The sequence below is a fragment of the Cyanistes caeruleus genome, chromosome 13 (genome assembly GCF_971803275.1).
Source record: "Cyanistes caeruleus chromosome 13, bCyaCae1.hap1.1, whole genome shotgun sequence".
In the NCBI taxonomy this organism is placed as follows: domain Eukaryota; kingdom Metazoa; phylum Chordata; class Aves; order Passeriformes; family Paridae; genus Cyanistes; species Cyanistes caeruleus.
Genome location: NC_141713.1, coordinates 19123064 through 19140419, shown reverse-complemented (window position 1 = coordinate 19140419; position 17356 = coordinate 19123064). Strand labels below are relative to the sequence as shown.

Below are 17356 nucleotides of genomic sequence, written 5' to 3'. Positions count from 1 at the left end.
ATGCTTGAGCCCTGATGGTAGCAGTGCCAGCTCTGGTGCCCCAGGATTGGTTTCTGTGCCATCAGAGGTGAGGAAATGCTCATCTCTTTCCAGTGACCACTTACAGCTTTTTCCTTTTAAGACTGAGAAAATCCTTGTCACGTTTCCTAGTGTTTCTGTGCAGTGTGAGGAAGTGATCATAGAGAGAATCATACCGATTTCTGCTTGGGAGTGGGAGAAACAGGAGGTCATTCCTCATCTCAGGCCTGGGCTTGGATTGAATGAACCTGGTAATCTGGGATAACTGGATAACCTGTAGAGTACTTGCCAGGTGCTTAACCCCTCTTCGTATGCCAGGAAGGCTTTCTTGGAACTGGAGACACTGGCCAACATAAATTGCTTCTGTCAATGTGCTTTATTGGACTACATCAAAGCAGAATCGATAGAGAGTTAAAAAAACCCCTAACAAAATGGGCTTTCTAAGGCAGAGCGTGTCATAAACAGACAGGAGTGCTGTGCAGGTCAGGTTTCACCTGGCAGCCAGGGAAACAGGGGGGTTCTGGCTCTGTCAGGGGTGATTCATTGCCCTGGAATATTTCAGGCGAGGGGAAGCATCCAGGAGTTGTTAACACACAACTGCTGCAAGGAGAGGGGCTCTGGGTGGGTTGGGTTTGTGCCTCCAACTTTGCTGTCACAGATTTCTACTGTTATCATCTCTATCAGTATAAGTTATCTGTTTCCATTTAACCTGAATGAAAGCTCGAGTGTGAATATTGCATTCTAAGGTTGCTGGAACTTGTTAATAATTTAGAATAATCAAGTCAAATTAATTCACTCTTAAAATCGAGTTTATTTGCATTGGCTGGTCTGGTTTTTTGTGGCAGATCTCTCTGCAGGCATATGTTTGTGTAAGCTTTTTTGTGTGTGCTTGTGAGTATTTGTGTGCATACGTAATTTCCTTCTCCATCTCACAACCAACAGAGGCTGAGCTGGATTTAAATGTTGTGCAGGAATAATGTGAAGAAGGTCCACCCCAAAGTGGAGCTGAATAGCTGAGGTATAAATCCACAGGGAAAAATGGGGTTTGTAATGGAAATGCTGCCTTGTTTTAAATTATAGCCGGGCATCTGTGAGGCTGAAATTCCTGCTGCAGCATCCAGACGGTGCCTCAAGCTGGCTGCACGTTCCCAGAAATGAAGAACCCCCCCAGCCTACCTGCAGCCTGACCTTTGTGCTGACACTGCCGTGCAGCTTTTGTGCTGTACAGAGTGGGTGCGAGCGTGCGGTGACAGATTGCTGCTGACAGGGAGAGGCTCCTCCAGCTGCATTTCTCTGCAGCCCCTGCCGTATATCCAGGGGCTTGTTAGAGGAACAACAGCACCAGCCAATAACCAGTTGGTCTAAGCCCCTGGGACACACCGTATGGCCCACACTCTGCTTCCTAAGCTGTGAGCGTGGAGTAAATTCAGCTGCCGTAGCGCTTGCAGCCCCCGTGTTACACAGCGAAGGAACACACGCGGGCGTGCGTCTGTCTGTGGCAGAGCCCGTACCTATAAATAACAGTGTTTGTGTGTGTGTGTGCATATTTATGTGTCTGTGTATTTATTGGGGGTGAGGCTGGTTGTAGCGCAGCCCAGAAAATGGAAATCCTTTTGTGCAAATCTGCTTCCACGGAGGCAAGGAGAGCCAGGAGAGCAGGGCTGATGAATTAGCCCTGAACCTCGATGACAGTCCTTTTTTTTAAGTCAAAACAATTCCAGGGAAAGGGTCTCCAAAAAAAGGTCCAGTTTCAGGAGGTAGCACAATTGAATTTCTGGTTCCTGGCTGCCTGCCTGGAGGGCCTCTTGTCACTTCTGCTTTCTTCCAACAAGGCAGAAGGCGGAATTGACAGCAGCCTTCCCGCCAGGCTGTTAGGGAAGCAGGGAAGCCAGATGCTTTGCCTCCTTGCTCCCTCCCCTTCTGCGGCCCGAGAGCCAGAGAGTTAAGTTGCTTAACTCTTCCATTCTCCCTCTGTTCCTGCTCTGACCCAGTGGGGATCCTGAGGAACAAAATGCCTGGGAGTGGGCACAAAGGGTCCTTGTTCCCAAGGGTGGGAATGTGTGTGTGTGTGTCACAGTAAAGTACCTTTATGCTTTGTGTAGAACAGGAAAATTAGATTTTTATATAGAAAGATTCTGCAGAGAGGCACATGGTGGGAATGGGCTGATACAGGAGCTTCTCCCCCAGTAAACCCAGGGCAAATAATAAGATTTCAGAGCTTCCAGCCCAAACCCACCTCTAAACTCTCCTTCAGCCCCTGCTATATATATCATGTAGGTGAGCTAGAATATTCCTGTAATTTCTCCAGCAAGGACAGTATGCTCAGCCCTCTTTTCTTTGTGTAGAATAATAATCTTTAGATGTTAAGGGATGTGGAAGGTTTCGGTTGCCATTGAATTAACATTTCTATATGCATCATTTCACTAGATAATTTGCTGACTCTAAATTTTTTGTGCAGTCAAATTGCCTGGCTGTTTTAACATTTGTCCAACACCACTTTTAAGTGGTAGTTAAATGAAGTGGAGAATGGAGCCCTTGCTTTCGACTCAGGGCTGGAGCAGGGTGAGGGTCTCCTGTATGGGGTTTTTTTTGACAGGACCTGCTCTGTGCCAGGGGTTGTGTATTTCCAGCACTCACAACCCACAGAACCCTTTTGAGTCTGCCCACAGCTGCAAAATGAAGTGACAAAGTGGTAGTGGATGGCCAGGAACTGACACCTCCCCAAGTTCATCTCATTGCCAAAAACCTCGGTATAGTGGTTAAGGTGACAACCCTTCTCCTTTTCTACTAAGGACAAGAGGAAAAGGACTCAGGCTCTGCCAGGGGAGCTTCAGGCTGGACATCAGAAGGAATTCCTTCACGGAAAGGTTGGTCAGACATTGGAATGGGCTGCCCAGGGACGTGGTAGAGTTGCCATCCCTGGAGGTGTCCAAGGAATGCCTGGACATGGCACCCTGTGCTCTGGGCTGGTGACAAGGTGGGCATCAGTCATAGGTGGGACTTGATTGTCTTGGAGGGCTTTTCCAACCACAATGATTCTGTGAAATAGCTCCAAATGAGACCAAACCAGGTCCTTGAAGGGAAAATTGTACCAGAGGAGGTTTAGAACATGTATTAGGAAAAATTTCTCCACAGAAAGGGTGGTCAGACATTGGAACAGGAAAGTGGTGGAGCCACCAGCCCTGGAAGCATTCAAAAAAATATGTGCATATGGTACCTGAGGACATGGTTTAGTGGTGACCATGGTGGTGGTGCTGGGTGGAGCACAGCTGGTGGACTTGGTGGTCACAGAGGCCTTTCCCAGCCTCAGTGGCTCTGTGGTTCTGTTTCTGAAGTTCACCTGCACTGACACTGCCAGGCTGTGGGCAAATGGCTCTGCACCCTGGGGGCTCTGCTGGGGGCCATCCAGCTACCTCCAAAAGCAGGGAAATCTTAGTGTTTCCACAAAGTGGAAAGTGTTTCCATAAATCTTAGTGTTTCCATGAATCTTAGTGTTTCCTCTTCTCCTGTGTGCCTCTTTATGTCTCTCCATACCCAGGAGCTGGAGCTCTGTGCTTGTACACTCCTCCCTCGTGCCAGCAGTCCCCGGGTCCCTGTGCCACCTTCCCCAGGCAGGGAGGATGGTGATGGAGCAGGCATTCCTCTGGGTTTGGCATGCTCAGCTCAGGCAGGAGGGAACACCAGCCTCAGGCAAACCACAAACATTTGTCACCTGCAGCAAGGCAAAAAGTGTTGCCCAGAACAGCCTTTGGAAATATTTTAATTACCCCTGGCAATCAACGAACTTGAGGTAAAGATCACAAGTGGAGACAAAGTCTAAGGGGAATTTTATGCTTGGAGTCAAATTTCAGCAATGTTTTTGAAGCATTTCTAATTGGGATGCTTTAAGAGCCATCCCTAAACCTTCATGAGTCCAAACAGTTCTGATGTACGTGGGAAGCAAATCAGTCATGCAGCTCTAGCAGAGCACTGAGAGCTGGAGCAACACAGGGCTTCTGAAAGAGCCAGCCTGACCACCGAGGTCTTTCTGTGCAGCTTTATAGTCAGAAAACTTTTTTTAATGGACTGGAAATCAGAAAAGGAAATTTATTTTTTTGTTTCTCCAGGCTTGGAAGACGAGCGTGCATCTGCCCAACAGCTTTCAGAGCGAGCCATCCCTGGCAGCCAAAGCAGATTCTCCATGCCTGCTTCCAAGCAGCACGAGATGAAACAACTGGTGGCAGAGTGGGGTGTCTCTACAGTCCTAGCCACGAAGAGAGGTGATTATTCCTCCCTCCTAATTCCACTTCCCATACGGAAATTATCCTGTGCTAGAGGCGTGCACCTTTCTCTGTTCTGTCAATGCACACTGCTAGGAAGATTTATTTCAGTAATAATGTCTTAGTGGTGAATCTTAACAAAAATGAGGGGGCAAGTTTATTAATTATATATTTTGCAGTTAATTAAAGATAATATTTAACGGAAGTAATTGCAGGCATCTGCATTGATGGCACAATTAATTTCCAGTAATAAACGGGTTGTGTGTCCCTTTGTCGGACTGATCAGAAACAAATCCTGCCTCGTGCTAAACCCCTCTTATCTCTTTCCATTTGCAGGGGATGAAACATCCTGGAGCAGCACAGGGAAGAGGCTGGAGCTGGGCTGCTGTCTCCACAGCTGTAGAACTACGGTGAAATGGGGATTCTTTGTTTGTGTTTCATTGGCTTCTCTGTGGAAAACAGTGACCATGAGATGAGACAGAGCCTCGGGGTGGGTGCAGGTCCCACCACCAGTTCTGCCAGCTGCCTCAGCTGGGCCTGCTTCCCTCCAGCCCATCCTGCCTCGCAGCCCCAGCTCTGGGAGGCAGGAAAGCTTTGTTCCACAGAGCTCAGCTCTTTCACCCCTCAAGCTGCTTCTAAGCAGTCTCTTCCATTTGTGCTGAAATGCTGTGTAGGAGCACTTGTCACTCATCTCAGCTTGCATTCAGCACGTTCCCAGAACCTGGGCATGGATGTAGATGAGCTGTCCATGTGGGAACTTGCTGGGCCATCAGAGCACCTGCTCCTTTGGGATCTGACACAAAGGGTGCCCCCCGTGTGCCCAGAGGTCTGTGCAGTGGGAAAGTTTACTCTGCACTATCATTGGCAATGTTTCCATTCTCCTAACACCTTTCAAACAGCTTGGTAGGTTCTACCTTGTGCAGGTGTCCATCTCCCATTATCTTCCTCCTACCTGAGGTACACACAGAGCCTGTGACACACAGCTGAGTGATTTTTATTCCCTCCACTTGAGGGAAGTAGCTTACAATGTTTTAAACTGGTCCTCTGTGACTGACTCATGCCACCTATTTCTGAAACACAGCCAGTAAGGTAAGAGAAGATTTAGAAAAGTTAACAATGTCCAGATCTGTTTAGGACAGGAATGGAGCCCAAAAGTTTAATAAAATACTGTAAAGAGCCAAGCCCAGCATAGCTGCTCAACACAGAGCCATGCTGTAGGAGTTTGATGTTCCTTCCTGCTGCCTTTTTTATTTGTTATAGAAACTGTCGGTGCAGTTGGTGGGTTCTCCCCAGAGGGCAAAGCTGCTCTAAGAGCTCTGCACACCTCCAGGCAAGGTCCTTTCTATGGAGGAGGTGATGGGAGCTGGTCAAGGAGGTGCTTTTCCAAAGGCATGCCACAGGGATCAGGGCCCAGTCCAGCCTTTTTCATTAGTGAGGTGAAAGATGGGGTAAGCAGCCTGTGAATGACATGGAGGGTGAAAAGAAGAGGGAACCATGCCAAGGGCCGGGTCCCAGGTTCCATCCTGGCCAAACTAAGCAGGGCTGGGCTGTGTCTGCCATGGGCTCAGGCTTCACATTGGCCTGGTTTTGTGAGTAAAAGCAAAAAGCTGGGGCTGAGCCTGGGCAGCCTGAGCAGCAGGCTGGGTTTGTGAGGGCAGCTCTGAGCTGAGCTTTGGCTCTGCTCTAAACCCCAGGTTTTCTGCAGGCCCATCTTGTAAATATTTAAACACAGGAGTAGCTGGCCTGGCAAGTCTGCGTGAGGATTTGCAGGCAGGGAGGGGAGCAGAGTGGGTGTGAGCTGCATGTCTCCCTCTCACGTGTCTGCACCCGTATGTGCAGTCTCCCAGCGCCTTCCAGAGAGATTTTAATCCAGAGAGCTCTGACAGCCTTTCAGGCATCAATCACCCGGTGCTGCAACACCCCTGCAAGGTCAGGCAGTGTGATCAGCCTCCCCTCGGAGCAGTGTTTTGTGCCTCAGCGAGAAGAGATGGGCAGAGGGAGAGCAGCTCTGGAGTGTGTATGAGATTTCCTGCAATCACAGCTTTCCAGATTCCTAGAGCCAGGGTTGGGATCCAGGTCTCCCAGAGCCCTGCTCCCTGCCCTGACCACTGAAAACACTTCCTCTCCACAGAAACCTCACCGTGAAACCACCCACCGGAGCAGGGCTTTGGAGTTTGGCAGGCAGAGCACGGGCTCGGCTCTCCCCAGTCCGCAGGCACAATTTTGGGGTTGCGTGTTTACTGAAATCTTGGCTTTGCTGGTCTGCAGAGAATAAAAGTTGATTGTTGAGCAGCCAGAGCTCGGCGTCGCCCTGCCTGTACGTGTAAATAGCCTGCCCAGCCAGGCCAGGCCAGGGGGGATGTCTGGGGGGCCACAGCCTGCTCGTGTGAGGAGCCTTGTCTCTGCTCTGTGCTAAACACGTCTCTGGTTACCTGCTCTCACTGGAGCTTTTCTGGCTCCTCCAATCCTTTCCTTGGCTGCTCTGGCTGCAGGGCCTTGTGATAGCTGGCTGGATTTATTTATTTAATAATAAAACTTAAAGAGCGGGTTGTTTTCCAGGCAGTGGCTGTCTCTGTGGAGCCAGGTCATGATGGGGTTAGTGTGGAGGGAAGCAGGGCTGTTTGGGGAGCTTGAGATCTGCCAATCCCACTATTCCTTCTGCCCCCCAGCCTTCTCCAGTAACCCCTTCCTCCTGCACTGGCAGGAAAGTTTATGGTGCCGTGCAGGCTGTCCAGACCTTGCACTTCCATCTCTCTCAGGATGTGGCAGTAAAAGAGGGAGTTCACAACCCAAGGCTACAAACAGGACAATATGATTGTAAAGAGAAGATGATGGAACACAAAGAGTGGGCCTTCCTTTGGTTATTTCTCCTGTGCAGATCCCTACAGTTGTCACAGCACGTGTCTCCTGTCCCTCACCCTCTTCTGTAAGGGACAGTGACATCCTCCCCATAGGGCTAGCTAGCAGTGCTGTCTTTATTCTCATGGCTGGAAAGCAACTGAACTCTTCTGGAGGATGGATTAGTCAGGGGTTTCATCACCTTGCTTTCCTCCCCTTGGGATTTACAGCTGGATGAGGAAACCCACCTCCATCACTCTCTGACCTGGGCTGGGCAGTGTTCAGGTGCATCTTAAAGACTCCACATTCCAAGAGGAAGGAATCTGTCACAGCACAGCTCTGTGCCTTGTGGCATCAGGTGGGGGGGGTTTTCCCTGAAGGTTTGGCTTTGGGAATAAATCTGTACCTCCACACTCTGCCCATAAAACTGATAACACTGAGATTGCTTTACACATCAGCAACAGAATGGAGATGGCGGAGGCAATCAGGACCCAAAATAATTATGTTTATCATCTATAATCATCACATGGAGTCTAACAGCACATTAGCACTTCCAGCAGGCAGTTTTCAGGAGCAGGGAATGCAGGCAGTGTTTTGGAGGATGCACTGATTATTTTAAAGGACACCAGCCACAACTGAACATGCCATGGGGGATTCTCTGAGCTGCCAGCACACCCCTTTACTGCATGTGTTGGGAACAGAAGCAGGGCCGCTGCTGAACCATGTCTGTGAGGTGTTACTGGGTGTTGTTTCCAGAGTCAGGCTGTGGAAACAACAACTCAGCCTCTTTCTGACTGATCCCAGAGATTTGGAAGGTGTAATCTGGGAGAGCCTATAGCTGCTTGAACCCCTCTCCAAGGAAGGGACTATTCCAAGGGAAGTCTGTCATGTTTCCCCTTGTGATGCTGCCTCTGCTCCTTCCTATTTTCCTGCCATTCCTGTAACACATAGTCCTGAACACAGAACTCAGGGCTGAGCTCCCTGGTGGCAGAATTACCCTCCCCTGTGCTACTGCCACAGTCTTGGGGGTGTGGGGCTACAAATGGCCCAGCAAATCCAGGTGATCTCAGTTCAGAAGAGGTCCCTGAAAACATCAGCAAGCAACAAAACCCAGCATCCTCCAACCCATGTCCTGCAGCATGGTCCTCTCTCTCCTTGTGCCGCGCTGTTAGGGAGGGCCAAGCTTTGCAGCAAGGGAGAATAGGCCAGAGAAAGTCCTGGCCAGGAGGAATGCAGTCAGTCACTGCATTCAGCCTTTTGGTGGAAGGACTTAGTAACAGTCTGCTTGGAAGGAAAGTCCTTGGAGCCAGATTTGTATGTGGAATTAGTTGGAATCTTATCAAAAGCCCACAATGCCTCATCTCTTCAGCAGAACATCTGAGATGCTGCACATTTATTTACTGTGATGTTCCTGGTGATAAAAGGGCTTTATAACCCCTTGGTTTCCATGATGATCCCCAGGTGAAGGTGTAAAATCCATCCTTACAGGATGGCAGTCCGGAGGTGTGTCTGGGTGTAAGAGAGGGCCAGTTCCCACCTGTCAGTGGGAACTGGTGTTCCTCCTGCAGGCACCACCCCACTGCCAAGAACAGCTTTAGCAAGGCTCTTAGGAGCTGCTTTCAAACCTGGAAGGGTTTCTGGAGCCAAACATTGGTCTAAATGCATTTCGACTGAAATTCAAATGCAAACCAGCCAGACTTTCACTCCAACATTTCAGCTTTCCTGCAGCTTGTTTTTCCAGGGGCACCCTCTGGCTTATCTGCAAGACTGTGGGAATGCTGTCAAGACAGGAGTCATTTTCCTGTGTGTAAAAGGCACCAAGTCAGGGACTGGGCCAGAAAGTCCTGTGCTGTGGGTATCTCATGCCAGGGAGCTGAGGAGGAGAGCTGAGCTCCAGGGAGTGCTCTGGGGCTGACTGGAAGAGCTTTGCTGTTCCCTGTGCAACCTGAGACTTGCCTGCAGTGTCAGGGATGTGTAGTTCCACAGTCAGAAGATAATGGGGTGGAAGGACACTCTGGGAGTCTCCGGAGCCAGCTTCAAAGTGAAGTTGGGCATCATCCAGTCAGGTTTTGTGTGTCTTCAAGGACAGGGATTATTCTGCCTCTCTGGGCCGCTGTATTGGATAATTGGGTTTCCCTGGAGCACAATGCTCAGTACAGAGCGTGAAATCTTTTCCAAAATCTTTCCCATTTTCTATGCTAGTAGAGATTCTGCTTTCAAAGCAGGTTTATCACTGACTTAACACCCACCAGGCTTCCCCTGTGCTCCTAGAGCTCCTCCAGCCTCTTTGTGGGCTTTTCCAAGTGTAGAAGGGATGATGCCAGCTCCCATCCATGTGAATCCAGGGTGGTTTGGAAAGGCACTTTATAACTTGGAACAGCACAGTAAATAAATGTGCAGCATCTCAGATGTTTTGCTGAGGAGATGAAGTGTCGCAGGCTTCTGAAGGGATTCCAGCTAATTCCACACACAAATCTGGCTCCACTTTCCCTGCAGTCCTCAGAGGACTTGGGGCCAGCCCAGACCATTGCATGCCCTGGCCCAGCTCAACCAGTCTAGGAAGGGAGTGGGACCGGTATAGTGAGGGGCCTGAATGTCCCTCCTGTGGTCCTTCGGGAAGAAATGGATCAGAAAAGGAAGATACTGAACTGAAACTGAAAAGAGAAAAGCAAACTGAAAGAGGAGGATACTGATGGATGCAGCTGGGGATGCTCCTGTGGTAGATCCTCAGCATGAGCTGCAAGACCAAGCCTTGTGGTGTGGAATTGCACCAGGGAAAAGGAGGAGGCTTGTCCCGGAGAGCTCCTGCCAAAGTGTGAGACTGGTGGAGGTGAACAGAGGAGCAGTGAAGGGATCCTGATGTGATCCTGGCGCTGTGCTGGCAAACTTGCTGTTGAGTCACAGCAAAAGGAGGTTTTGAAGACAAGTGAGGAGCTCTCTGGGTGTTTTTCCCTGCTGGAAGCATGAATAAAGAAAAGCACGATAGTGCTTCTTTGGAAATCTGGTGGGTGGCCGGGTGCTATGAGCTGATAGAAGGTGGGGGCTCATTCCTTCATAATGAATGAAAGATGACAGATGGGGAGAGGCAAGGAAAGGCCTTCAGCACTGGTATAATTAACTTACTCCTGAGAACACTGGGATGAGCTTCCTTTACCTAATATGATAGAGAAAAGAGAGGATGTTTGACTGAGGGTAAGGAGATAATGGGAACTGCAGAGGTGAATGTGCTTGTCCCTCTGTTCCTGAGACACTTGAAGCAAAGCCTCTGTGCCAGCTTCAGGAGCAGATGTAGAGGATGGATTCCCTGGTCTTGAGGGGGGTGGGCTGCACCTCCTGGGGTGCTTCTCTGAGCTTAATCCACAGCCCTGAGCCCTTGGCGTGGAGGAGGAGGTGAGGAGCCAAGCCCCCTTTGCAGCAATAATGACTTCACACCCTGACTTTTTCCCCACGAGCCTTTTCTCTTGCACACTAACGAGTCTGAGCCTACTTCATTGTGCCTCGGTAATTGTGCTTTTAATTATGCTGTGTGTCTACCACCATCTGTTGTGCTCTTTTCAGAATCTGTTTCAGTTCTGATATCCCCTTTTGAGATGAAGGGACCACAAGTGCCCGCAGTACCCAAGGTGTGGATGAATCATAGATTTTTCTGTTCTGTTCTTCGCTTTCCAAATGATTCATTCCACTTGATCTGTTTCTCGATGGTTGCCGAGCCTTGAGCTGACATTTTCATGGAACTGACAGCTTTATGTGGAAAAATGAGGGCCAATGGAGAGGAGTGAGAAAGGTGTCTGTTGGAAAGAAAAATCCTGATCTTTTCAAGATGAGTTTATTTGAAGAAGGGCTATCAGAGGACTCTGAAAGGAGAGGTTACATCAGCTCCCAGTGGATTTCACTCAGGAGAGGCCAGTGTGAAGCTGTTGATATTGGGATGGTGCTGTGACTTGGGGATCGACGGGTAAGAGCAGCATGGCACACGTCCCCCTGAAGCAGGGCTGCAAGGGACAGGGAGATCAAGCCAGGAGAGGGAGCTGGAAAGGCTCAGATAAACGAGATGAAGAGAAGCAAAACAAGGTTAATGAGCCAGAGAGCTTGTTAGGAAGGGAGGACAACTGCAAGTTTGGGCAGAGGATGCCCAGCAGCATGTGAACATGCAGGGGTTGCAGCGAGGTGGGGTGCTCAGCGAGAGCAGAAGCATCCCAGGCCACCCCTCACAGTTCACTTGCATACAGAGGGAACAGCTGGAGATGTGTCAGGGTTAGTAGGGAAATCCGGAAAAGGTGCTTCCCCCAGAGGGTGCTGGGGCACTGAACAGGCTCCGCAGGAAATGGTCACAGCCCCAATGCTGCTACAGCTCCAGAGGCATTTGTACAACCTGTGGGTTCCTTCCAACTTGGGATACTCCATGATTCCCTGAAGTTAAGCTTGAGGATCAGATGGTCCTGCTCACCCAGCTCAAGAGGGAAGATGGAAGGTGAGAGCAGGGAAGAAAGCCTAGCAATTGGTGGGTGAGAAAACGGGCTTAATGTAGTGTAGGATAAATGTGGCTGAATCTGAGAGCTGGGGTTTTGCAGGAACAGTGGCTACAGGAGGGCCAGGAGGTGATAACCTGCAGTGGCCTGTTCTTGTTTCCAGGATAAGGGAATGAAACTGTCATCTGGGGAACTGTTGATGTGGTTCTGGTACCTTTTGGCTGTGTAAGGAGGATCTCTTCCCTTCATAGGTCCTCTATATCCTGTCTGCCCCTGCTCTGGCTCCTTTCTTCTGGTGTGCAGGGCTGTTCTGCCCCATCCCACTGCTGATACTGTGTCTGGCTCTGAGCACCTTGTTCTCAACAGGGTGACCTCTTTTTCTATGCTCTTTGCCCTCTAGAGCTCTGCCACTGGTTGGGCCCACAAACCCAGCCCTGACACCTAACAGTGTGGCTTTGTCTCACTGCTGTGCACATTCTGTGCATATGCAGCGTGCTGCAGCTGGCTCTGGTTGGATCTCTGGATGGGATGGGGCAGGCTGGGTATCATACATGGTGCCAGACCCTCAGTACCCTTAGAAAAGTCTTATTCCATCCCAGGCCAGTGAGATCATCCTTTGACCTCTGGCAGCTGCTTCTCGTCTTGTCTTCTGAGCATCTCTTAAAAATACTTTGGGCTGCCTGGATGTGATTTCCTGATGCCCTTTCTGCTCTTCCTCTTTTCCCTGGGCCTGACACCTTGGTGCTTCAATCTCACCCATGGTCATAGGAGAGGACAAGAACCACCTGAGCCTTGGTTTGCTGTCCCTGTTCCAGCTCCTGGACACCTTTCACCTCCAGCTTCCTACTGTGGGAAAGGATTGTGGGGTCCTTCTGCACTTGCAGGGTTCTTATGCAGGGAGGATGGAGAACGTAAATAGCTCACAAATCAGCTCAGGGGCTCTTTCTCTGTCATTCCTGCATTCCACAGGCAGGTTCCTTCCCAGTCTCCTCCTCCACATGCAGGGTGAGGAGCCGAGCATCAGTCACGGGACAGGACTGTAAATGAGCTTCCTTCAGAAACCAGTTCTATTTAGCTCAAGGCCATAATGGGAAAACCTCTGTGTTTCCATTAAATCCGCTTTGTATCAATCCACGGAGCTGGGCTTGGGCGAGAGGTGCCGGGATCCCAACAGGCCACTAATTAATTACCTACCCCACACTCTTTATTGGCAAGGCAGGGCCCTTCCGATGGTTAATTAGGGTGGGAGCCAAGGATAGGCTCTGTCTCGGTGGTGATCCACATTCCCTCTGGCTTCCTTCCTCCCAGACGTGTCCTGGCATTGCGAGGGGAAGCCAAGGCTGAACATATGGCTCATTGTGGGGCTCTGACCTTCCCGGAGCACGGCACAGCTGAGTGACTGGAATTCCCTTCAAGTGCCACTCCAAACCTACCTGATGCCGTGGAAATCCTCTGTGACATTTCTGGGAAAACAAACCCTTGGCCCAAGTGCCAGCAGTTGTTATTTCCTCATGTTCTTCCTTCCTGTGCACCATGGACAGCTGAGAGACTCGGGATGGTGCAGCAGGTGTGACTTCAGAGGTGATGAACAGCAGCACAGCTCCATGGCTGTCCCTGTGTGGCTCTGGGGATCCCAGGGGCTGCAAGAACATGTTAGGATACCTGAGGCGAGCCCCACACAACTCTGCTGGGATCTCCCCTGTCCTCAAACACGTTTGGGGTGAGTCGTGGTAGTTCAGAAACTGTCCAGCTGTTCTGGGAGTGAAATCCATGGCTGCCTGGTCTGAGAGAGACCTTGGAGAAGTGAAATGTAAGTGCTCACATTGGCTTGCCAAGATCTGAGTGGGAAAAACCTTCCTTGGAAGAGGATTTCCCATGTCATCCCAAGGAGTCCCAGCTGCTGAGTATGCTTTGTTGTCATGGCCTCGTGTCATGGGGTTTGTTTTTCCCAAGACCTTGAAACCCATTCACTTCGTGGAGTTTGATGCAGCTTGTCTGCAGAAATGCAGCTGTTTGCTCCTTCTCTGGAATCAGAGAATATTTCTACTTTCTTTCATTGTGCTCTGCAGTGACCTAATTATTTAACTTTGCTTTGCAGCCTCTTCCTACAGCACTTGCCAAAGAGCTCATCAAAGCCTCCCATCACCAGCACTGGGGGAGCTGGATTATTAATCTCTTTCTGCTCAGCGTTAGAGGAGGTGTTTCCTTCTCTCATGGACAACTCTTCCAGACAAATCTTTGGCCTTTCCACTCGAGATCACCCACAGGCAGCTGGGAGGGTGTTGGAGCGATGCTCATTCTTAACATCAGGTTCCTCCGGGCTTCACTGGAATATCACACATTTAATTCTTGGCATAACTTGATCCGTTTGGTCTTGGGATGACTGGAGGAGTGTCTGGTTTCCCTCTTTCCTTGATAAAAGGAGGTTCATAATTTGCCATATTCCTCTTGTTTTAGGGAGACTGGTGCCAAAGGCTAATGCAGGCAAAATCCTCTCACCTCTGGCTGTGATTTCCCATATCTGTGACGTTCAGGAGCCGTGGCAGTGCATGGAGCAGAGGGGAATGTGAGAGGTGGATCAAGCCCATGTCCTGCACTGGGATTTCACACGTATGTGTCTGTGCTGTGTGCAGGAACAGCTGCTCGGGGCTGCCTCTGCCCACAGCGCTGCTCCACAGGAATGCAGCATCTGGGGAGGAGTGTCCAGCCAGCTCCCAGCACTGCCTCCCTTTTCTGGGGTGTTTTATGGGGGTAACATGGTGCAGAGCTGCCCATGGGATCAGGACCAGCAGGGAGTCCCCTGGTGGACTCCAAAGCCCCTTGGCCATTCAGTGACCCCACTCCAGGAGATCATTTGGAGTAATGTCAAAGGACAGGGAAGTAGGAAGAGAGCAGGAGACAATGGGAGGGTGTTGGAAGTTGCTGTCAAAGTCAAGGGAGCTGGATCTGACTGGTGCTGGATCCAGGATATAAGCAGGACAGAAGCAAGTGAGGTGGTTTAGAGTCACCCCATCACTTCCTCATTTGAGCAGCTCTGCCACTGCCAGCAGCACCATCATGCCAGCAGCTGTCCCCTGCCCAGGACTCCTGCACTGTGCAGTCCTTGGGCTGGAGAGCAGCACCCAGCTCCCCCCATGCCACCCTGCACCTGTGGACTGCCCAGATCCATCATCCTGCGGCTGCTGGTACCCAGCACACACCTCTGCTCCTGGGCAGCAGCTGCCAAATCCATTTGCTCAGCAGGTGTGTTCCTGCATTCACTGGGAGATTGAGGCTTTTTCGAAGAGAGAAGGGAGAGAACAGAGGAAAAACTGGAGGGAGGGCACAAGGAAATAGAAGGAAGTAGAAGAGAGAGGGAAAAAGCAGCAAATGACTGGAAGAATTAGAGATGGAGTGTGGAAAGGACTGCCTATCCCCTGTTGCTTTGAGCACTCAGCAGATCCTGTGGTGTGTCTGCTTTATTACTGACAGAGTTCTCCCTTCTGTCAGCTTGTTTCCTAATTGCTGGTCTTGTAAACTGCTTGATTTATGGCTCTGTTCATCAGTTCTGGCCCTCGGGTATAACATGCTTTTCCTTCCAGGCTGGGAAGTGAATAACGAATTAACAGCCTGCCTTAGGTTCAATGAGAAGCTGAGCATTCAGGGATCTTTATTGGGCTGCACGTGCCAAATAGAAGCTTCATTTTTACTCCTCGTTTGTGGAGGGTACTCAGTGAGCCCTTCCCGTTGGCATTGTGGCTGCTTGGTGCCTTTGAAGTGTCCCACAAGAGAAGCCATCAAGGAATGGTTTTGCTGCTGGTTTGCACGAAGAGTTCAATCTGCTTCCTCGCAGCTTGCTCTGGAGCTGGCATTGTGTGCTGTGAACGTTTGTTTCGCACAAACTTCCCTTCAGAACAGCCCAGGGATGAAGATGAAGTCAGAGAACAAACAGCCCTGCTGAGCTGGAGCTGTGCCTTGTGCTGTGCCAGCAGCCAGGCCCTGGCTGTCACCCCTGTGCTCACCCCAGAGAAGGGGTTTGTCCTAAACCCTGGAGTACCTATAGTCAGTGTAGTTTAAGTCTTCACTGGGCGACTCAAATAGCTCTGCTCCCACAGCTCTCCATGGCAGTCCAGTGCCTTCACACAGCTGTGATCCTCATGGCTCCATGGTCACACCACCATGCACCAGGTTTATGGAGCAACCAGCCCTTGGAATGATAAGCCTGGGGTGGGAAGGAGGTCCCTTGGGCTCGGGGCCTGCCTGTTCTCCTTGCCCAGTTCACAGGACTGTGGCCAGGAAGTCACGTCAAGTGCCCCCAGCAGCTCTGCACCACCCAGACATGCTGTGGGGGACACAAGAGAAGGAAATGCCTGTAAAACAACACCTTTGTGGAGGAGGAAAACTCTTGTAAAGAACGGAGGAACTGCTGTAGCACCGCAGGGCTCCTCTGTGAGCACAGTGCTCCACAAGTGTGAGCTCAGGGCCTGCAGGTCTCCAGCAGATAAAGCTTAAGCTGACAGGACCCATCAGGACTTGGCAGCTCTGCCTTCCTGCCCTCAACAGCCTCTCAGGATGCTGCTGCTGCCTCTGAGCTGCTGCATGGCTGTGGCAGGTGAATCTGATGTGCCTGGAAGGGTGAGCTCAGGAAAACGGCTCCGTAGAATTCACCTCGGCATCATGAGTGAGGGACAGAGCCTGCAAAGTCAAGTGCAGCATTAATGTGAGGCTGCAGCACCTCAGGGGCTGTAAAAATTCTGTTAGAAGGAGAGTTTTAACCCAGCTGCTCAGTCCTGATCCAGCACTCACTGTGGGAGCTCATCTGGATGGAGTGCTCTCTTCCAGGAATCCTATGGCAGGGAGAGCTGCTGGTATCTGGTTTTGCTCTTGGGGCACATAGAATAATAAATAAACTGCAAGGTATGGCGTTTCTTTCCTCATGGCATTAGCAGCACACAATTAGATGGTTGTGGCCATCCTGTGTGCTCTGCTCTTGCTCTGCCTTCTGCTGATGGGTCTGCAGGTGCAGACACCTGGGCAGCTTCTGAGGAGCAGGGAACAGTGTCTTGGAGCACCATGGACATCTGGTATCATCATCTCTGACTTCTCACAAGGCTCCAGAACCTGTCCAACCCCTGGGGAAAGCTGAGCCCATGTGCCCTTATGCCATATCTATCAGGATTCCACTGTTTTTATTTAAAATCCATGATTTGTCACTTGGCTGCCTCCTTCCAACAATCCCAGCAGGCTCTTGGAGCTCAGAGCAGGAGAGGACACGGCAATGTTCTTTGTGGGACATGAGCACCCACCCCCATGGCTGTGGTTCCTTGTGCCATGGAGTCCAGGATCCAGGACAGAAGATCAAGTGAGCTCTTGCTTGCATTTCACACATGCTATCACCAAGAATGTTTACTACAAATCACTAAACTACTCTGAATATATACCCAAAGTCCAGGTGTTATCACTTCCTGATAAAAAACCCTGCGTTTGGTTCAGCATGTGAATGTGCTCACACCCTGCAGAACCCGTGCCACACTTCCTAAAGCACACAGGAGGCAGGATGGCTCAGGAACAGGAGAGGCAGGAGGCCCAGGGTTCTGCCTGGTCAGCCTGCCGAGATTGAAAGGAGCAATAGTCCCGGATCCATGCTGGGGGTGGGCAGAGGGGGCACCTGCACCCCTCCCCTTCTTCAACACACAGGCTGGAGTAGTTTCCAAGCTTGAGTGCAGGTCCCCTCCTCTCTGGCTGCTGCTGTGACAGCACAGCGCAGGCAGCCTCTCCTCCAACCTGTTCCTC

At 50.6% G+C, this 17356-nt stretch overlaps 1 protein-coding gene across 20 annotated transcripts in view; it reads left to right on the top strand.

Annotated features, from left to right (window-relative positions):
• LOC111934291 (uncharacterized) overlaps window positions 1-16925 on the top strand; it is a 57464-nt gene extending 40539 nt beyond the window's left edge. For 9 of the 20 annotated variants that reach the window (XR_015275640.1, XR_015275641.1, XR_015275642.1 and 6 more), the window contains 2 exons: window positions 4125-4277; window positions 4614-5483. Coding sequence is in view for 1 of the 20 variants with exons in the window: in XM_086848475.1 (XP_086704601.1) it covers window positions 2811-2885; window positions 4125-4277; window positions 4614-4687; window positions 12893-12928 (338 nt within the window). In the remaining 19 variants the exon portion in view is untranslated. Of the gene's footprint in view, window positions 1-2810; window positions 2886-3556; window positions 3809-4124; window positions 4278-4613; window positions 5484-12892 lie in introns of those variants that run through there. The other 11 variants (XR_015275637.1, XR_015275634.1, XR_015275638.1 and 8 more) reach the window with 7 other exon arrangements.
• Window positions 16926-17356: the final 431 nt, after the last annotated feature.